Raw genomic sequence first — 22,331 nt, forward strand, 5'->3', positions numbered from 1 at the left:
CCTTGGGGAAGTACCTTTTATGAGATATCAAAATCCTAAAATGTTTGGTAACAAAACCCTCCCAGTGAGAGGCGTATGGAGAGTGGAATTTCCATTCTGCAGAAAAGCTGATTTCAGGCACCTCTCTTGATTGAAACTGCTACTATGTTAAAAAAAAAAAAGAAAAAATAGAAAAAAAAAAGAAAACTCTATTTTTTTCCCCACTGAGTGAAAACCTTGCAGACTATCTGGGGGCGACCAAGATGGACTATTTAAAAAATTCAGAACTAAACATAAGCCAGATAGGCTGCCTGCTTACTAGAGTCCAAGTTAGGAGCTGACTACCAACAAACACTGTTGCTGCTTTGAATTAGCAGTTCCAGTGGGGAAAATTGTCCATTACACTGCTCTGCTGAACTCCCCTTCTTAGGTATTTTTAATATTTTTAAGTGCTGTCATAGCTAGATGACTATTGATGCTTGAGTTAGTTACCTTAACCCTTGCCTGTTGTATTTACAGGGGATGCAAGTCTGCCTTTGAATCATCCCAACACAATGACCTCTAGTTCTGACAAATTTACAGAAAAGACTCCTGCATATTGTGTTGAGAAGATAGCTAAACATAATTTTTAAAATAAACTCCAGCCATTGATGAATAATATATGGGACCTTAATGAGTAACATAAAGATACTTTATACCTCTTGCTTTGCTAGAAAAGTGTAAAATGGCCTTAGAGGAAGAGAATAAGACCTTCAACTTGAAATTCTTTGCTGTAAAAGGGAAAGTGCTTTACCAGTAAAATTAGTATTTTGAGAAACGATATTACATAAAAAGGTAGGAAAGATTAGTCAGCTGGTGGGTAGAGGTCATTATGTTGTCTGACAGGAAGTCCAGAGCTCTATTGATCGACCTCGTGAAAACAGAGTATTTGTGGATAGCAGCAAGCGAAAATATTGTTTTCTTTCTCAGCACCAAGTAATTGCATACTGCTTTTAAAAACAGACTCTATCTACAAGTAAACACGTTTATGAGGCTGTGAGGTATCTTAAGTTCAGGAAGAATTCCTTTTACAATTTAAAATATCTGAGCTGGGAATAGAACATGTTTTGGAGCTCAGCCCAATGTTTTAGTCAGCAGCCCACAGGGCTTCCCTGGTAGCTGCTCCTCATTGCTATCTCCCCCGAAAATCACCTGCATGCAAACGGTTAAGCCAGTAGAAAGTCAAGGCTCTCTTCCCACCAGTCTAAACAGATAAGTACTTAGCTCTGGCACTGGACTATTGGTAAATCTTTTCATTACCCAAGCCATCAGTCTTTCTTATCCATAAAATGGAAATAATGCCAGTGATTTTTAAAAAGCTCTTTGTAACAATACATCTATATTGATGTATATTTGCAGTTTAAGAGCCAAGTGTTATAATTTTCATGGTCTCTCTCAAATCGAAGTGGCAAGCCATGGTTGGTCAAAAGCCTCCGTGTTAACTACAGCAGTGTCAGTGAAGATAAGGACACTCAGGTGGAAAATAGATTTATGCTGACATAAAGAAGAAATGCTCTTGAAATCACTTAATGGCAAAAGCTCTAAATTGAAGGCTGTGAGATGGGGGAACACAGGTAAAAAGGTACATACTTTCCTTCTAGGAGGCCTAAGTATGCTGCCATTGAATGCAATAGCACCAATGCAGTTGACTTCAGGTCTGAAACATGGACTGTCTATATTTTTGGTAGTAATCTCAGTTTTCTCACCTTTATGGTGAGAATGGCTGTGAGCCATTTATAGGGTCCAGCTACTGTTCAGGAGCCATTACAACCCAACCAGAATAGCACTAGCTTGTGCCTGTAGAGCAAGTGAGGCTTGTTGGCGTTACAATTAAAGGACATGGGGTACTGATAGAAGTACACTGGCAAATTTATCAGTGGAAATCTAAAATGTTAGCAACCACCATCTGAACTGAATGCTTGAGTACACCTCAGGTCTTTTTGGCATGAAATACTTCACCAGCTCTTTAAGACATGCCACCCATGCTCGTGGCTCTAAGCAAAGCTGTGAGACTGCAAGTGAAAGTAGCTAAGCATGCAAATATAGCCTGTGTATAACACTTTAAATTGCTACACATACTTGCCAAGCAACTGTGTTAGGCCCAAATATCCATGGGCTTGGGCTCTGTTGCCCTCCAAACAACATAGGGATGGAAAGGACATGGGAGTACTAGTTACAGGACTGCTGTCACTGGATCCAGTGCACAACATGCAGAAACCAAAGAAAACTCCTGGGTTTAAATTAAAAAAATACACCACCACCCACTCCCTATATTTTTTCTTATATTCTTTTCAGTCTAGGCTTCATTCTTAGAGAACATTTCCTTCTGAAAAATAAAAATTAACAACTCCCCTGATCTTCAAATAGTACTTTATGGAAAAGAAATCTCCAGTGATGCAACCAGTAGGGTATCTTCTCCGCTGTAAGATTAAGTGTATTTCTTAACTTGCTGAGAGTAGTGTGGGTAATAAAAATCAAAAGGAGACAAATGTCAGCCAGGCAAAAACATCAAAAGATTAATTTCTGTAACCCATCTCTCTATTACGTGAAAGGATCATGGCCCTTGTTGTGCTTGATGTTTGACTAGATGGTGAGACATGTACCTTTTGAATTTAAAGTGGTAAATGTTAAGAAAATCTTCCTCATTAATTCTGAGGCAGCACCACATCTGTAACAAATTTAAGGCATGTAAGGACAAAAAAGAACAAGGTGTTTTACAATGTACCTCTGTGGACATGTGTAATATACCACAGGAGCTGGGTATCGCGTTAGCTTGCTGCTGACATAAATGCATGGAATGTTTTTGGGTGTGGTGCTTATTTACATCTCTCAAAAGAAACTGGTTACTGGGGCATTCAGCATATTACTGAAGTGGTTGGATTCCCCTTCTCCCTCTCTCTATCTATTTACAGTTCCCTTTCAAGTACAAAAAACATCTTCTGTAACCTCAACTTCCTGATTCAGCTGTTGTGATGTCAGTTATTTACGATAACAAAAGTGAGACAATGCCTGTGGTTTGCGTGGGACAAAGGCAACCTTGTTTCAGTAAAAAGGGACAATCCTTGTGTAAGAGGCACAGGAAAGCCTATGAAGTAGCGCTCTGAGGTGGTATTTCGTTAGTCCCATCATCTCCATAATAGCAGGCTTGACACTGCATTATCTCAAAGGCCACTGACAGAGGGTTTTTTCCTTTCCATAGGACTGGACACTAATGTGAATGCAACTCTTGGAAAATTACCTCTTTGCAGGACAAGGCTTTGCAGATAGGTATCTTGGGAAACAAATGGATTGCTAGTGGGTAGAGAGGCAGTGTCAGGTCACAGATGTTTCAATACCAATTACGCATTCTGTGGTCACAAGCCAGTCACTCTGCACCTTTGCTTACCTGCCATGAAACTGGTTTAATCATATTTAACCGTCTGAGCCACAGATGTGGTGAAACCTGCAGAATGCCAGTAAAGTCTTGAGGTCACAGAGTAGCAAAAGGAAATGTGAAGCTATTAATACACAGCATGGTTAGTTATGAATGAAGTGTCAACTTTGGCGTACCCTAGAGAATGTCACTCACCTGCTATTCTTCCAATTGGCATTGCATGGTCCTCAGGAGGGGATACAGACACCATGATGTGGTTCATATAAGCTAACTCTTCTCGGTGGGACAGGTTGATTGGCTTTACCTCCCTGTGCAGCCCATCCTCAGACAACCTTGGTGGTTTGAAATCAGAGTGCCTGGGGTTCAGTATCAAAGGATGCATGATAGGGCTGGGCATCAGCTGGATGACCCTGGTGTTCTCCTGGCGAGGGCTGGAGGGCTTCTGGAGCACCTCAGAAGGAGGAGGGCAGTGGTTGTTTTCTATCGGGGACACTGAGAGAGGATAGGGCTCTTGGTGGTTGTTCTCTTGCTGATGCCTTGTCCCTGGCACCCTGTCAGCTGGGGAGAGGCGACGGATAGTGTTGTCCATAGGGGACTTCAGTGGCCGCTGATCAGGATCTGGTGATGGACGGTGGTTGTTGGTGATGGGTGATCTAGAACGATGCAACAGTTCAATGGTTGGGGGGTTGTGGTGGACTGTTTCTGTCGATGGTCTTGAAGGTCTCTGGACAAAACTATCTGTGGAGAAAAAAAAATAAATACAGATTGTCTATATTGTGATCAAGGTGTAGGATCTCACTGTCAAACTGCTAGCTGGGCTTACTGGGTACTGCTCTCAGTTTGGAAAGATTTTATTTGCGTGACCTACAGATGCCCAGAAAAACACCTCATAAATGCAGATAGTTATCACCACGCAGAATGAAATCAGTACCATGAAAACAATCTCCCTCCACCACCATGTAATGATAGTTCCTGGGGAAACATGTTAAGAGAAATCCCATTTTGAGAAGCTGACTAGAAGACACATGAAGAAAGTAAGATCTGATTCAGCTGTACTAAATGTGTTTCTGTGCAAATGCTTTGAAACTTATCTCCTGCAGTTCATGTCTCTACATGTGGTTCCTGTTATTGTACCATGATGAGCACTGTAAGGTAGAGGGCAGAGATAAAAAGGGAAAATATCGGGTAGTAAGTTTTAGATGGTAGAGGCTTGGGTCAAGGTAGAGAATATCTTAGTCTGAAATATGGACTGGGTTATCTAAAAAAACTCATTGGTAGGAAGCTCTTTGTGAAACACTAGCTAAATTTTATCCCTGCCTTGATTTTAAGAGCATGTAACATCTTCATAAGGATATTTTCACCTTGTTTTGTTTAGTCTGTGTTGTCTACTGATGGGTTGTCCCATATAAGCACTTATATTTCTTCAGCAGAAGGACTTCTAGCATCATTTTTGGATGAGCATACTTCCCCAGCTGCGACCCTTAACAGTAGGGGGGAGATAAATCACCGCTCTAGGTCAGTGTCTTTACGTACTAACAATCCTCTCACAAAATGAAATGCTTGACATAACCAGTGCAAACTTTCAGCTTAGCTAAGGCCATGAATTTTGACTTGGGAAATTACTGACAAAGAGGAAAATACCACCAGAGCACAGGGACTAACAGGTTTTTATCTGAAAAACAAAGATCAAATTTCAGTGCTGTTTGTTGAAAGCCTTGGATGATAAGAGAAGGAAACTGCTGGGTACACGTCAACAACTGAAACAAGTAGCTGCCTATTTGTGGCTGCCTGTTTGTTCACTCCATTTGCTCTGATCCTCTTTAATGATTCTCTTGCTCTCTTGTCAAGGCAGTGATACTTGCTGAAGACCCTGTTGAGGTGAAGACCCAGGGGCTCCCGCTACCCTGGAACCCAGGCAGGCATCAGGAAAAGGATCAGCACTTACCCAGGGAAAAGGCCTGAACAGGAAAAGCTCTAGTCCTGAGAAAATGTAGTGCCAGGCAGTGACATAGCACCAGCCCTTTTGCCTACTCAATGGGCTAAAGTCTACAGGAAAACCTGAAATTTTAGGCAGAAACTTCATGGCTCCACAACACTTATTTCACACAATTGTGGTCCCAGACAAGAAAAATGCATTTGTAGAGCTATTTAAGGTACTCACAATGAAACACCTGGAGGACATGAAACTCCAGAACTATATATTGTTCTTGTTTAAATCCAAACAGCTTTAAATACAATGTGGCCAGCTAATCTGGGATAGCCCAAATGATGTGAAGATCAAAGAAGAATTAATTTACAACTGTACCTACCTCTGTGGCTGTCTTTTCTTAAAGTCTCATTTCTTTGCCACAAAAGAAAGAAAACCAATCCCCCAATTTTACTCAGCATCCTATCTTCTACAGACTATCCACCCCCATCAGTGTACATTCAAATGCACTGTGCTCATTCTTGGCCTGTAAATACAGACCAGAATATTGTATTGTTTGTCCTACTTATTTAAAGTGCCTTGGCTGAGGGGAGCAGCTATCTTGAAAGCAGAAAGGAATGCCTTGCTGTGCTTTCCACCAAGCTCTCTGCGAATATTATTTGGCTCTGACATGCTCCAAACAGAAGCAGACCTATCTGTCTGCTCCCAAACCATGGTGATCCTGAACCAGGACAGGGTGAAGAGAAGGTAGGGACTAAGGAACTCTTTAAAAAGCAGCAAGAGGAAAAAACACATATGGATACACACTAGTGTTCACTTTCTTGCAAGATCTTTCTCTTTCAATACTTAAGAATCCCCTCATGGCCGAAGTTGCTGTTTACCATAAAACAATTCAAACTCAGCTCCAAGCAGTTCCACTGCCACGAATGACCCTGAACAGAATAAAGTTCTCATCACATTCATTCCTTGGGACATCTGATGACTGTAAGTTGAGCACATATGGTGTACTGTTTCCTGCAGGAACATACAGATTCACTCATCAGCCTGGCTCTTTAAAAAGCAGCAAGAGGAAAAAACACATATGGATACACACTAGTGTTCACTTTCTTGCAAGATCTTTCTCTTTCAATACTTAAGAATCCCCTCATGGCCGAAGTTGCTGTTTACCATACTGAGTGACCAACACCCTTTTCTTGAAGGGAAAACTTTGAAAAGGAATTCGGCTCCCAGGAAAACTGCTGACCTATGTGATCCATATAGGGATGGGTGGGGCTGCACTCACTCTGGGAGTGAGGAATTGCTGGTGTGACAATCCCAAAGATTGGCACTCTTTGCTTACCCATAAAAGAAGTGCAGGGAATGACAGTGTAAGCTTCCTGTATGGCATCCCATCAAATGACTCAGTGCTGAGTCAGAAGGACCACTGGAGATGTAGGTAATTCACTCTCCCTTGCTCATCCCTCTAGAGGGACTGAGACTGATGGCCACAGGGCAGATTCCAAGACCATGCCAATGCATCTTGGAGATATCCTGAACCACTGTCAACTGATTTTGAACAGTCAAACCCACTTCACTTAAGCTAGTAAAAAGCCACCGGATGTAAATGTTGGTCTCATCTGATTCTGGATTAACGAACTTAAAATGAAAGCACTTAAAACAGGATCATAACTATATAACCTATTAGGAAATGGGCAAAAGAGTCAGTAGAAGAAAATGGAAAAAGATCACTGGAGTAAGAAGGGATTTTAAAAAAGATCCATCACCTATGAAGTTTAACCACTCAAAATCGTGCCAAAGTAACACTTGACCCCTTTGTTACAGCTTGTGAGTTAGGCAGGGTTAAGTTCTACTTCTCACTTTCATTCTCCTTTTTTTACTAAGCTGCATTCTGCTCAGGGAAAATGGTAAACTTAATTGTGCTAGTTTCTCCCAAGTGACAGGAAGAAGAAAGAAGGAATGTCAAAATACATAAATAAATAAATTCACCTGCCTATAAATTCTTGGCATAAAGATTTTCTGATTGCTCACTCTTGTGGCAGGCAAGCTGTAGTTTCTTTTACTTGTTTTGAAGTCCCCCTCACAGCAAAACAAGAACTAATTTTTGTCATTATAAAGAAAAGTTTTAAGTAATAGCAGAGAGTTCTCTAAGCAAATACAGTAATACTATCAGCAGCCAGAGTATCGTGAGGAACAAATCAAGAGTTGTTTCTTAATCATCCTGTGCTCTGACAGAAGTTGGACTAGATTGCAAAGGACTTACGTTTTAAGTGACACACATGAAAGGCCAACTCAACATCCCTGTGAAATTCTCTCTAGAGCGAAAGTTGCTCCATATCTTTAATGTAGGGGGTGTCTAAGAGGGCACCTAGTATTTCTGTTTGAAATTTAGAAAGGGAACACTTGTGGGTGAATGCCAAGCTTCAGGAAAAAACTGAGATTTTTATAACGGTCTCTTCAAAGTGCCTATCAATACACTAGGTAACTGTGTCTAGCACAACTCTGTCAATTCCACCTCAGCCTGACCTGCAGCACCCTATTCTAATCTAAAATATTTACATAACTGTGTGGAAACACTTTGGAGCATCCTTATCCCATCTGCTGCTGTCCTGCTCTTGGCTTAGTCTTAAGAGTTTTGCTGGTGTCATTTGATTCTGGCTTGCTCAGGCTGGCCATGGGCAACTTGTACAGGCCTGACAGTACACCTGAATCTTCTCTTGCAATCCCACATTGAATCTTGAAATAATTTGTGCATCTTTTCTCCAGTTAGCAGAGACTAGGGCAATATCCTAACTCACTTCTGTTCTCTTTTCTTGTTTACTTTAAAAAGGAGTAACACTACTTTTTCCTAGATTTTTTTTTTTTTAATGAAAAAGTGAATTCTGCCTGATGCTTTCATGGCAAGGACCTTTTAAAAGGCTTAGGCTTTATATTTTTCTGTTATTGGAGAAAACCAATAAGTACTTCAGTGTGTATATTTTTAAAGAAAATAAACCCTCAATCTTCCATTGAAGGAAGCACACTTACATTTTGATCTGTACTAATAATGAGTAGAAGAAGCCCAAATCTGCAATTCCACAAACATATCTATTCTTTCTTTACCATCTCTGTCAGGCATGGTATATGTGGACGCTACTAGAAGGCTAACTAATAACCTAAGAAAGTAATTCTGAAAGTAAAAATGAGAGAAAACCTGCAGAAGAAAACTTCTTTCAACATGAATTGCTCAATCAGCTCAAAAGCTGAGCAACAAGATGGGCTTAGTGCTAGGAACTCTGGCATGATGCGATGACAGATTGTCAGTTGAAGTGACTTTGAGTTAAGATGTTCCTCTCTGAGGCTGCCTTCTCCTTTGCTCTGCAAACAATTGCATCTAGTTGCATCACCAGGATACTAAAAGTCCACGAATCATCTTTGTCTACCTAACTGGGAGCGAGGAAAAATGCATCAATGGGGTCAATAAAACTTTCTGGTATTTTTTTAATCTGCAACTGGCGTAGCTTTTAAGCAGGCTTTGGAAACAGGACAAAATAATAGAAGATAAATGGAGAATCGACAGTTGACTCCCTAGACCAGTTGATTGTTCTAAAGCTGTGGAGACAAAGGGAGGAAAGTAGCTTTATTTAAGTAACTTTGGAGCAAGAAAATGACATAATTCCTTACAGCCTTACCCTACTTGCCTCTATAATGGCAGCTCCCATAAGAATGAGACAGAGTTACCTTCATCATGATTCTGGTGCAATATGACCTCTGGCTGAGCATGGATAGAGTTCCCAGGGTGGAAGAAAGGTGTGAAGAGCATACGAGCTTTCCTTTGCTTCAGGATATGCTGAAGGAGTTCATACAAAACATCACCTAAAAGACAAACAGCAGGAAAAAGGAAATGAAAACCTACATACTGCTTAGAAGACACATTTAGCCATCTGATGCATGAACTCATGGCTTCTGGGTGCTATTTTCCGACCCAAAAATGCCTGCAGTGAAATCCTACATTTCAGTGTTTTCCAAGGTTCTTCCCTGAACGGAAAAAAAGAAAAAGAAAAGCTGCATATCACGCCTCTGTGTGTGACTGTGGAAATATGGGAGAATGACAAGATGTGGCTTTTATTACCCCAATACAGAATTTTTTTCAGGCTACATGACTGCCCATCCAAGAGCTCCAAACCTTTACAAGCAGCAGTTAGTTCAGTGTCCCACCTTCTCTCATCACAGTCTCAGTGTTTTAGATAGACACCTTAGGACGCAGAATTTTTAAATGTAGAGCCTATGATTTATGCAGTGAGTTGCTGGCAGCAAAGATGGTGCTCTTCTTTAATTACTGAACAACTTAGGCTTTATGGGGTGAGGAGACAGACGATGCTGTAAAGCCTCTGCATGCAACACTGGTGTCTCAAGGCCAGAGGCAGTGTGCTACTAAGACATTCCATTCTAGGAAATCCACAGGAGAAAGAACTCTCACTTTGAGAAGTTACTTTGGGAGAGACTCAAAGACTTAAAAATAATTGAGAGATTTAACTATCCTGAACACCCTTGCTGTGGTGACAACTCCTGAAGACACTCGAGTGCTATAGGTACCTTAGGAGCTTCCGTATGTCACTCTTGGTGTCATGGGTTGGACTCCTGAAAAGCCCAAATGGGATCACAAAGCTAGTTTTTTCTAGCCACTAGAATCTGTATGGAGCTCACTGCAACAGGGAATACTAGACCACGGATATGATGCAGACTAAGGAACAAAATGCAGCGGACTTGGGTGCTCTGTATAGGTGAATACAGTCTGTTAGTTACTATTGTATCACTCTTCCACAGAAATGTCTGCAGCGAATTGCGCTGCACCAAGCTGACATGTTCTTCTGTGAATTGATCCAGATGCTTGTTTCTTTTTGGGGTGCAGGCAGGCTGTTCCTCACTCTGCCCACCATTCCCTCAGTGGAACTTATCACCACAATATCTAGGAGACCAATGGACTAACTGCTTATTTTGTGTCTTTTTATGTATTACATCTTGTACTGATGCCCTTCCTCCAACTACATGAAACACCTAGGTACTTAGATTTTATCTGATATAATGTTGCACATTTCAAAGTGAAAATGTACAACACAGGGTAGGAAGTCTCTGGACTTTTAATTCTGCTTGCTCTCTTCTGTTTGTCACTGGTCATATTACAGAGGAACAGGTTGCAGCAATAACATATTATCTGAAAAGGAACTTAGTAAAGTTTCACTTAGGACACCTCTGGTTTTCTGGGAGAGCTTTCTCAGGTGTGGGGGGTTTTTTTAGTAGTTGTTTCTATGAGATTGTAAACTGTGCACCATTTGTCCCTTGTCTCCATAAGCTGCCAATGCTCTATTAGTGGGCAAGTTTAGTGTCTTAGCATGAAACAGTTAAAGCCATCCTGCTTTCCATAGTTCAGCTTCCTTTATTTTTAGCATCTGGGCTGTTTTTACTGTCTCAGCAGTGACTTTAGGGCATTTTTAAAAGGTGATTGCAATACCTGAAAATCTAATTAAAAACAAAGCCTTGAGAATCCAGTTACCTTTTCCATGTTTAGTACATGAAAGGCTAAAAAGTGATTTTACCACATAATTTGCATCTTTGAATGCAATAGTGGCATAATCATAACTAGTGCTGTAACACTCCAAGCATAAGGTAGCAAATTTGTACCTCTTTTGACTTGGCCTGACAGACTAGTGAACATGTCCATAAAGCTGGCTGTCTTTTTTTCATCTAACAAAACAGTTACGCTTCTGCACCACCCAGATGCAGTAATGCTACTAAGAAGATGAAAAGCGTTTTTCACTCTCTCCGTCCTCCGCTGCCTCCCTTCCCTGTCCAGCTCTAAATAGGAAAATAGCTCTGGGGCTGTGAGCCCACTTTATTGCTAGGACCACTGGGGGGAGTGGATGTGGTTCTTCTCGTTTAACCATGAGGTGAAAGGATACAGCTTTTATGTAGCTACACTCTTGAAAAACTTAATGCCTCCATGGCAAACATTATTTCATAGTTCTTAAATTTCACGTATAGTTAATTTCTTGGAAATGTTGAGGTAATATCCCTCTATCTACAGTCATCTAAATTTTTAGGGACTGACTCAGATATCCTCTAAAAGGTTTATTATCAGTGGGGAATACCTGGAGAGAAGGAGGAGAGAAAAAGCGAGGGAGGAGGCCTTTAGTTTGGTTATTGCATTCCAAATTTAGGCAAATAAGAGCTTAACCTTCTGCACAGAGTGAGGATTTGCAAGCCAGAGGCTCTTCTCTGGGAATGCTCTATTTCCAGCCTACAAACATTTAACTCCTACTCATTTCAAGTGCCCTCACAGCACACAAGAGGAAGAGCAGGGGCATAACCTGTAGACAGCAAGGCATTGGGATGATAAGGGGAGTTGCAGACAAGATACATAAAGGTGTCCCTTACAGTCCTTGCCCACATCCCCACTTTCAATACTCCTTTTGCCTTATGCAGGGCTAATTTTTTAATGAAATTATTCAAAGTGGTGTACCAGAATTTTAAAAAAGACATTTCTAGGCATCAGTTTTCACTACTGTATTACACTGGCAATAGACATTGATGTTTGGCATCTCCTTCCATACAAAATTAGTTCTGGATTTGAAGCACATCCTTAAAAAACTTCCTATACACTAAACATAAGCCGCAGTTTGTGAGGCAGATTCTGCAGGAGGATGGTTGTTGGGGGTGCATTCAAGGGAGCTGCCAAGCAGTTTGATGCAGAATTGGTGCCACTGCTTGCTTATCAGCTGGATCCAAGCAGCACTAGCTGTACTTCTGCACCTAGTGAGCCTTGCACTGGAAGCCTCCTCACAGCAATTCTGTCACCGCTTGGTCCAAACTCCTTGATCGCCTATGGTGATTGAATTACGAGCCTTTCTATTTAACAGAAGTACCTTGTATGGTCACAAAAGAAAAGCTCACAACTCATATTTAGTTAAACATCCCTGACAAAGGAGGGCAGAGGCTTGCTCTGACTGTAAAACTGGAGCACAGACCGCAGGGGATATAAATACAGGCAGGCAACATACACATTTCTAAATCTTCTTTGAGAATAAATGAAGACATAATTTGAGCAATAGGCAGACTGATTCACACACCTGTCTGTGCTGTGCCTTGGGCTGGACTCCAGCACGTGAAAGAGTATGGTAAAGTAAAGCAAAGCCCACAGGGGCTGTTAAATGAAGGAAAGGTCCCCCTAGGGAGGAGTTTTGCAGTCACTTTTAGCCGCACGTCAGCCAAGCCCACTGTGAGGCAAAATGCTAATATGGGCTTCTTTAAGAGGCTGGAGCACTTGATTAACTTGCTGCTGTAGTTGGGTCTCTGAAAAGATAAGCCTTTACAGGGAAGAGCTGGAAGTCACAAAGTGCTGCCAGAGAAGCTTGCTTTCTGGGAGTCCTGCAGGGAGTTTTAACTAGAAACAGGTTGGATGTTTGGGTTTGGATTTGCATTCAAATCTTTCCACAACTCAGGTGCATCAGGATTTCATTCCCCCCTTGTCCTTTTTGTCCTTGTATCATACAAATGCCTCTGTCCTCCCTCTCCTCCCCTTGTCCACTCCACCCCAACAAATGTGACCGTTTCCTCCTCTGACCCTCTCCAGATTTCATTGCAGCTTCTTCTCTCTTTTCAACAATCCTCACCTGAATGAGGAGACCTGTATCGAAAGTCCTCTTTGGTCAGGAGCAGCAGAGCCTTGCCATTCATCTCAAAAGTGTTGCTCTCAATCGGCCTCAAGGAAAACTCCTTCTCCGCCCACTTGAGCCACTGTGCCACATCATCCCTGCTCCAGTAAACCGGCTGCAAACCTGTGGCAGGAAGAGACCACAATTGTGTTACCAAATTGAGACATGGCATGAGAACATAGGCAAACATCAGTGAATCCCCCTTTCTCCCCAAACCATCGTGTGCAAAGTGTCAGGGGAAGGTGTAGTAGAGGAATGTCACGTTGACGCAGAATTACTCTAAGCACTGGACTGTGAAATACTTCATTAGTTTAGGCACCTTGGTTTATCTGTGACATGTTGAGAAACAAGAACTGCCTCAGCATACTGAAAAAAGCTTCTAGGCCATTATTTCATTCCAGGTTTCCACTGGGAAATGGGATTTTCCTCCAGCTGCTCCTTCTGAGGTGCAGAGTAGGCATGAGGCAAAGTCCTTGGCCCCATCCATCTTCGGTGCATATCCTTTCATAGAAGAGAGGCGTGGTCTCTCTTCATGCCCCTTGTAAAGTGATCACCGATCAAGAATAATGAAAAGTAGTCAGATGCAGGAGAGCTATGGCTATACTTCCCTCTAGGTGGCTGGGGTCTGTAAAGAGGGGCTGCTTAACACAGCCTCCACAGCAGTGTGTCTGTAAGTGGTTATCAGTGTGGATATGGTTGAGAAAGGTGTATTCAGACTGGCCCACCACTCCTGCAGATGCCGTTACACTAGCAGATGCCACTCCCATACTGGAGAGGAAAATAAGCACTGAGGCTGTGGCACCTTTAGCACTGCTTTAGCTTGTGTTTCCTGTATAGCGATAAAACATTACCAATGTAACTCTGTCCACATAAGAGTGGTATGCCATTTTATAGTACAATAGCAGATATGTTCGGTTTGGGCACAGATTTTCCAGGCCTCCAAGGAGAATCTGGCAATCCCTTTCTCCCAGCCAGCTCGTACAGCATATGCAGCCTAGACTACTGTGTTTACTCACAGGGGCCCAATCAAGTTACCATGAAAGTCAAAGACCTTTTGCCTGCTACCCTTATTGGGCCCAGGCAGAGAGGCTTGGGAGGTGTGACAATTCAGTATCTGTTTTACAGACAAATTTAAAACAGCTTCCTTCCCCTGGAGAAAAGGCGGCATGGTGAAGAGCTGTTTATACACAGGTAGAGAGATTATCTCCAATCCACTGGGAGATAAAGCTTTCTTTCCTTTTCCCCCTTGCGAGGTGACTCATTCTTTGACTTGCTACAATGTGTTGCGTAGAAATGAAAGCTTCACACTGTGCATAGGAACATAAAATTTGCTGTATCTGATCAGATCTCTGGTACACAGCCTCTGGCAGGGGCTAATACCTTATGCTTCAGAGGAAGACGAACCTCCCTTCCTCATATTGCACCTGGCTGATTGTATGCTACGCATGGGAAGAAATTTCCTTCCTGGCACACCATTCTCTGAGATCTGATTACCCTCCTTCTACCAAGCACTAAAAGAAACCTGGGAGAGTTGTACCACTCTGGTTTTTTTTGGTTTTTACTTCTTTAACAGATAGGCAACCCTTTTTTCTGTTTTAGCAAGAGGTCACGTGCAGTGAACTGCATTCTGCTGCTATGCCAGATTCCCAGACAGCGGCTTTGGAAAGTCCCAGAGCCACAGCTGCATACAGAACTGAATCTCAGTCGGAAAAGGAATTGAGATCGAGCCTGAGAAAGGGTCAGAGCTGACCTAAGGAAGGGACGTCTGCATGGCAGCAGCAAGAATTTCCATTGGCTTTCAACTGCCCCTGCAGCACAGTATTATGTGCCACACAGAAACAAGAAGTAACATTTATTTATTTATGAAGGACTTAAATTCTCTTCCCCCTATTGAATTAGGGTCTGATTACTGGGGTCAGAGTTTTCTGTAGGGACCTTTCTTTTTGAAGGGACTGGGGTGAGGTGTAGATCTGCTCAGAGACATGGTGACTGCCACCTAAAATGCCAGAGTGAGGTTCATATTTTGTTGAATACGGGGCTATTCCTGCAGAAAACACTCCAGACCCCAGGCTGCTTCTGGGCAGCATGCACATTGACTGCAGCTAAAAGAGAAAGAAGTCAGATGTGATGCAGCCAGACCACAACATATGAAAGGGTTTAAAAGACCATCTGAGGAGTGCTTGAAATGCTCATGTGTGGTTTCTTTTGCCTCCCCTTTTGCCATGCCATACAAGTAATAAATTGCCCAAAGGAGCACTGTCATGTGGAAATCTAACTGGACTCCTGATATGCACTTCACAAGATGAGGCATGAAACAAAACAAAACATCACTGGGAAAACCAGACCGACATGGACAGAGCTATATGATAACTTCACATGAGGGGCATGCTCCCTTATAGATAACCGTGTAATAAATAAATCACTCCCTGTACAAACATAGATCAATGTTTCCCATGTGCTGGTAGCAGTGTATTTTGGCTTCCATTCAACTAATACAAAAGTACCATATCTAAAGAGAGGTTTAGATTGATCCACGCTAGACCCAGAACAGCCAAATAAGCTGCACAGACTGGGACAAGCCACGTGTGCTGTGCTGGCAACTCTGAAATGGGCCCAACGCTTCACACTGCAAATCAGTTCTCTGCTGGGTTTCAGCAGCATCTCCGAAGCTTGTGAGAAAAGCCCCGAAGTAGTATGACCTAGGACCACTTGGCTTCTAGTTACTGAGAATCAGCAAGCAGCCTTTCTAATTCAGTTTGGCTATCGCTAAAATAAGCAGGTGGACATGCCACATCTCTCCACCCCTGGGGTGATACCATAATTAAATACTCACATTGTGTTTGGAAGATATAAAGTGCCATAAAATAAGTTAACTGCTTTTCCCTAGATGGATTGCCTCTTCTCTCATTTCCCTCCCTTCCTGTCCTGCCACTTTCCTGGGAAGTTAGCTTCTCCAAAAAAACCCTCTTTAGTTGCCTGCCTCCACTGCATGCCCATTTGCTTTGTGAGGCTGAACCAGTTCCGTCACAGGAGGCTTTTCTGAGGGTGCAGACCAGTGTTTCTGAAAGTGGTTCAGAAACAGTCGTTCAAAAAATAATTCTTTCATGTGCAGTACAGCATTTACTAAACTTGTATCCCACCTTCTTTGCCCTTTCTTAAAAAGAAGCAGTTGGTTTTGTGAAAACAAGGGCATGAGAGGGTTGGCTTTGCAGCTGAAGGGATTTTACAGCACAGCATACATAGCTATCAGTAGGTCCTGAAAATGCTTTCCTATACTCTCCATGAAAGAAAAACTAATCCTGCTTATACAATTTTTCTTTTTTTGGATGCTGTTTCTTTTTTTCCCCTCTCCATCTTCTCTTTTATTGTCATGCCCACGGTGGAGGAAAATGGGCTTTTTTTATCTCTCCAGTTTTATTCTCTGTGAAAGCTAAGAGCGTTGTCTTCAACTAACAAAGATATTTACCAAGCAGAATAAAGTGGAGAAAATGAGTGCTGTGTTACAAAATGAGGACAAAGTTTTGCCTGCTGAACTGACTGTTGAAATCAGTGAGAAGGCTTTGCTGCTTTCAGTAGGTGTGGATCAAACACAGGGAATGCTGCCTTTCTCCCAGTCTGCCCTCTCAGTGGCCAGAGCGGCCACAGACTTCAGAGGGCGAATTTTGACCCAGGAGTTGGACTTGGCTCTGCTCTCATCTCTGCCATTGCTCTGCTGGCTGAAATCTGGCAAGCAATCCCAACCTTGGTCTCCCTATCTGCGCAGTGTAAAGATAAACAACAACAAAAACTTCTTGAACTCAATAGCTGAAAGCAAAGACAAAGCCATGTAAACCACCAGAGTCTGGCTCTGCGAGATCCAGCGTATTCTCTAGTCTGCCTTCTGTCAGCTTCCAAGCACCACCTCCAGCAGAGTAAAATACAATAATTATAGACATGTTTATAATCCGACAGCTTCATATGCATTAAACAGGGAGCAAAATTCATGCCTACCTTTCTAATGCCACAGGCTAGTGCACTGGTGTCTTAATAGATTATCTCCTTCTGTTGCTTATTCCTCACCTGAAGTCCTGCTTCTAACACCTGTTACACTAGCTGCCTTATAAATGGTGAGAGTGTTCAGTTCTCATGCTCTAGGGCACATGCTGATAACCATCTGGACTGCAGAAGAAATCCACTCTCTGTTCCTTTCTATTCTTGTGCAGCAAAACCAAGTACAATGAAGAGGGGACGATGGAGTAATTTACATCTCTTCTTCAAGTAAAATTGTTTATGTATGTTCAGGCACTTATTTACACATATACGCACATGTGCACACACACAGACGCAGCAGAATGTACTGGCCTGTTGAAGAGGAGTTTAAGCTGATGGTCTCTAAAAAGTTCACTCTTTTTGACAGTAAGCCCATCAGGAAACTTAAGCATGGTCATGCTCTGAGGTTAGAAAAACAGAGTGCTCTGCTCACCTAGTATAACCTTCTGCACATAAAACTACACAGCCAGCAATATTTACATCTGACCACAAACTTCTGGTGGGGTTACAACTTTGTTTTTTGAAGAGATGTATCCAACCTTGAATCTTGCAAAGCACTCGTATTCAGCATCTCCTTCTTCGCTTTGGAAGACAGGGTATGTGTTTTACAGTATGAGTTGCTATGTACAGTGTATGTAACAGATATATCTAAAATGTGAAGTATAATGTACCGTAGGTTGTTTTCACCTTGACTCATTTTGGAACAACCTGAAGACACAAATCCAATGCAAAGTGTGATATACAGTGCCACCGAGAGCTGCTGTTCCGTTTTGGTTTCGATATGAGGACGCAGCCACACGACAGCATGCACGACGGAAACAGCATTCACAGTAAGTTTCGTCTAACTTTTTGTTCCACTTTGGCTGGGCACTCCATCCTTACGCCTGGCTGCCTAGCAGTCAGGATGATGAGGCGAGAAGGGGGTAAAGACAGACCTCTCATTTATGCCTGCTTTCTGCAGGGCAGACAGAATTGTTCTCACTCCCACGCTGAAAACTACTTAGCACAGTTGGGCAAACAGCAAAGGGGCCAGCGCACGCAAATCAGCAGCTAGTTTCCAAATGCCCAGGGACAGATGCATCATCACTGGCAGCATCAGGCAGGCCAGCTCTGACTATAGGACAGTACTTGAGCCTTTAGTGGGAAAACAATGGTGGAGAAGTTCAGAAGACTGGAGTGTCTGCTACCAACTAGCTCTTTAGGAACTGAAGCTCCCTTTTTTGTTACTAATTAACAAAATTCTTCCATGTTACCCATAAAGCATAATATGTGGTTCTGAATATGATGGTGTATGTCAAGCAGGAGCGGGGCATGAGGCTGTGTTTTTCTCTTCATTTCTGTATAAAGGCAACACGGTCTGGAGGAAAAACATAGGATTAGATTCAAATCGTTCTCCCAGGCTCTGCCAGAGCAACTTTTTAAAAGTCCCCTCCTTCTGTCTCACTTCTTTGTTTGGAGATCCAGACTACCAAAATGCAAAGAGGTGTCATGGCGCTTGGCCAGTTAACATCTGAAATGCTTCTAAAGTACAAAATGCTGCACAGCTGCTTCAAATGACTATGGTTCAATACTCCCGCGTGCTGTCTCTGCTGCTTTCTGGTTCCCTGTTCAAAGGCATTGATTGTTGCTGCAGACCAGGGGCCCTGTTCTGGTATCATGCTTGAACCTGACAGCACAAACCACGACATGCTGCTCCCCGAGATGGGCTGCAGCACTGAGCTCAACAGCAGTGTGCCGATCACACTGAAGGAGTTTCAAATTAAAGCCCAAGCTGGGCGCTGAGGTGGTCCTGAGGCAGGAATTTCATGCTATCTCTGCTGGAGCTGCTGCACTGATCTCTTACCACAAATGCCTTCCCCATGGCTACCAGCGCTGGCAGGCTCCCACCCACAGGGCGCTCAGCAGCTCTTCACGACTACCCCTGCTATGGAAAGTAAAGGCAGGAAGATTAAGGACCTTGCTTTCTCAGGAAGCCTTTCTATCGGGAGGGGAATGGGCGACAGGGAGCTGTGGCGTACTTAGCTAACCCCATGCAGATGGACAGCCTAAATAAGTGCCTTCTGGGACTGCTCTTGGGTTGGCACACATGTGGAAGATGCAGCCCTACCACAGGATAAACCCTGTATCGCTGGTGGTCCATGCACTTGCTGTTACAAGTAGGGGACAGACGTCTGGTGTGTGGTGATGTGCATGACCACTTGCTCTTTCCAGCAGGTGCCACCTGAGCCAGGCAGTGGAGAAGCAGTGGCCGTTCATTGCTGCTGGCCTGCAGGGATTGCCTCATCCTATAGTAGAGAGCTGGCTCTGCAGTTTCAAGGCCCAGAGATAAGCAAAGGTAGAAAAGGAGGAAAAGGTTAATCCTGGCTAATCCTCAGAGACAATTATTTGGGAGGTAAGTACAAACTGGTACAAGAGAAATGGATGGCAGCAGAGGAAAATGGACCTTTACAGGTCTTGTTAAGGAAAAAAACCATTGGCTAGGGAACAGAGGAGTCATGTGATGGGCAGGAAGAGAGACCCCAGTGAGGCTTGCGTGTCCTTTAAAAAGGTCTGAAACTGCCAGTAATCAAAATGACAAGGCTTTGGGAAGCTTCCTACATTGCTGGGAACAGAGGGCAAAACAGCTTTTTCAGTAGTAATCTGAAATAAAAGGCACAGGCTCATGTCTCCCGCTGTCCTGTTGAACAGGGTATTAGAGGCAGAGCACAAGTGCGGGTAATGCTCCGTGCACCGTGTCTGCTCTGGGGCCTCTGTGCATGCAGACGTCTATAGAAACAAACCCAGTGAAGCACTGGGCCGGGTTTCTGCCACACTGACTTTGCTAGCGTGGTGCCCTGCGACACAGCCCTTCTCACTGTCTGTACAGAGACCCTGGGAAGTTGACACACCTGAATCCCTTAGGGCTTCAGGGTCATAAAATAAATAAAATTGGTTTTCTAATGCAGCCTTTGGAAAGCCCATAAGAAATATATTGATTGGAAAATGCTTGATTAGAATGATCAAGCTCTAAGCTCCCATACGGGGAAATAAATCTTTTCAATTCCCCACACCCAGTGCCAAGCTCAGCTTCCTGGAAGCAACTATGGGCCTTTCTGGAACTGAGGTGAAAATCCCATGTTCCATCACCTCCCGTGACCTGCTGACATTACACATGGTTTGCATTTGCTGATCAGATGTACAAGCAGGACTCTAAATTAGCTTGCTGGGCTGAGACAGCTCACTGATTAATGATGGCAAATGAAGTCACCAGTACAAAAACCCCACAAAATCTGAAGTCTGTGCAAGTGGGAAAGGAGGGAGGAAAGGCCACACTCTACAGAATTCAACATGAAGAACATATTCTTTCTCACTCTATAGCTGAACCCTTTTCTTTGCAGATACAGGTTAGTAAATGAAGTAACTCTCTAACACAAAATTACTCAGCTATGTCTAAGACCCCCTGCCCCAGCAACAGTCAGAAAAGTCCCTGAACACTGCAGACCAATTCCTGAAGTCCTTAGAGTTGTACCTGATGTCAGAATAAAGCCTCAAGTGCAACCCCAGTCATTTAACGTGGCCAGTTGTGCTGCATTTCTTGTAACTGAAATCAGTATTTGACCCATAGCAGCCACCTCTCTCCTTTCTGTTTCCACCTGCATTATCTGGAGTCAGCTTGCAGAAAAAGCGGACCTTAGGATGTAGCCCTCTTTCCTCTGTGATCTGCCGCGTTTTGAGATCAGTCACAGAAAATGTTATAATGCTGGAGCAATCTACCTGCTGGTGACAGGCAGTTTGCAGCCTGAAAAGAGAATTCACCCAGGACGGGGCAAACCAGTCTAGATAAATCGTGCTGGTATGTGTGCTGAAGTGGCCAGAGTTTGAAGTTCTTGAAGGGAAAAGCTACCAGCCAAAGAAGCGAGCAACCGCAGAGGTGATGAAAAGACCAGCCTGTATTCTAGGCACTCATCCCATGAGCCATGTCCAAGAGCTTTCAAGAACTGTGCAGAACTGCTCCAGCTTCCTTTCGTGTTGTTTGCAAAACCTTCCTAGAAGCCTGACAAGAGCTCTCCTTCCAGGGCAGGGTGAACGCTGTTTTTTTGCATCTGGGCACCACATTCAGAGAAGGCCAGAGCATAACAGTGAGTCAGTGAGCCACGGACAGCACAATGCCGTTCAGCTGACTACAGCCATTCAGCTGCTACCGCGGTTGCTGCACTCAGGAAAGAACTTGCTTGGGTCCCTGACGACCCCTCTCTTTGCTCATGTTGTGCCCATAGGCAGAGAAGGCAGGTGACCAATGGATTCCTACCAGAGCGGCTTGTGCAACACAAGCAGCTGGCAGGGGGATGGGGAAATGTTGGTTTGGATCTGCTCCCAGTTATAGTCTTAATCCACTCATGACTCCTTCTCAACCAATTTTTGGCCGTTTTCCACGGAGCAGACATTGCTTTCCTACTGCTCCCTTCCAAAAGGAGCTGAAAGAAATGTCTTCTGTTGCTTTTTTCCTTGTATGTGCAAAAACTATATCCTAAACAAAACTAGCTGAGCCCTGACAATAGCACGAGTTAGCTAACTCAAAAGACCATGCTGCCAGAAGCAAGCAGGTTTGCAAGTAGAAGTCAAGGAGATTATAAAAACTTTAATTTTCTTCTCAGCAACTCTTTATTGTTTCAAACCAATTTATCTTAATCCAGGTCAAAATTCAGGTCTAACAAACATTCTTTACAGTTCTCCTGCATTGGATATGGCCACTGCTGATACTACCATTAGTAATACATGCACATTTACACTATGCAGTGCCTTTCAACTGCAGACAGATTAGATTGTTATATCTGTTTTACAGATGTGAGGCACAGTCATTGGACACCTGCCCATAGACCAAATCTGTGATAGGAGGGATCAAATCCAGGAACTATATTCTGCTCCTCTTTACAACTGGACAAATGCAGAGCATCTTTACGTCCTTAACACTGACTTTTCCTTCCCACTTCTTCTGTCACTTATATGGTGCATCCTGGCAACAGTAATTTTAAGGTAACATATTAGAATGAACTGTCAATACGCATTGTTTCTTTCTTTTAACACAATATGGCCTTGATCCCTGACTGGGGTTTTGAAGATTTGTAAGTAATTAGAATTAAATTGATCTTGGTAGTCTTGACCTACATTAGTTTTACTTAAGTCTTTTGCCTGCTGCCTAATTGCTGTACAGTGGAGAGGGGTGCTGACATTATTACCATGCTTACAGTATATGGCAGTAATGCTGGTGATGGAACTGAAAGCTCCGGTTTTAGGTACCTGATCTTCCAGAGAGATG

General features: G+C 43.1%; 1 protein-coding gene across 3 annotated transcripts in view; it reads right to left on the bottom strand.

The window, feature by feature from the left end:
* ETV6 (ETS variant transcription factor 6) overlaps nt 1-22,331 on the bottom strand; it is a 142,459-nt gene that overhangs the window by 24,459 nt on the left and 95,669 nt on the right. For all 3 annotated transcript variants that reach the window (XM_075051782.1, XM_075051780.1, XM_075051781.1), the window contains 3 exons: nt 12,965-13,129; nt 9,036-9,170; nt 3,587-4,129 (listed from right to left, as the gene is read on the bottom strand). In XM_075051782.1, the coding sequence (XP_074907883.1) occupies nt 3,587-4,129; nt 9,036-9,170; nt 12,965-13,028 (742 nt within the window). In that variant the 5' untranslated portion in view covers nt 13,029-13,129. The remainder of the gene's footprint in view (nt 1-3,586; nt 4,130-9,035; nt 9,171-12,964; nt 13,130-22,331) is intronic.

The sequence above is a fragment of the Buteo buteo genome, chromosome 19 (genome assembly GCF_964188355.1).
Source record: "Buteo buteo chromosome 19, bButBut1.hap1.1, whole genome shotgun sequence".
Taxonomy (NCBI): domain Eukaryota; kingdom Metazoa; phylum Chordata; class Aves; order Accipitriformes; family Accipitridae; genus Buteo; species Buteo buteo.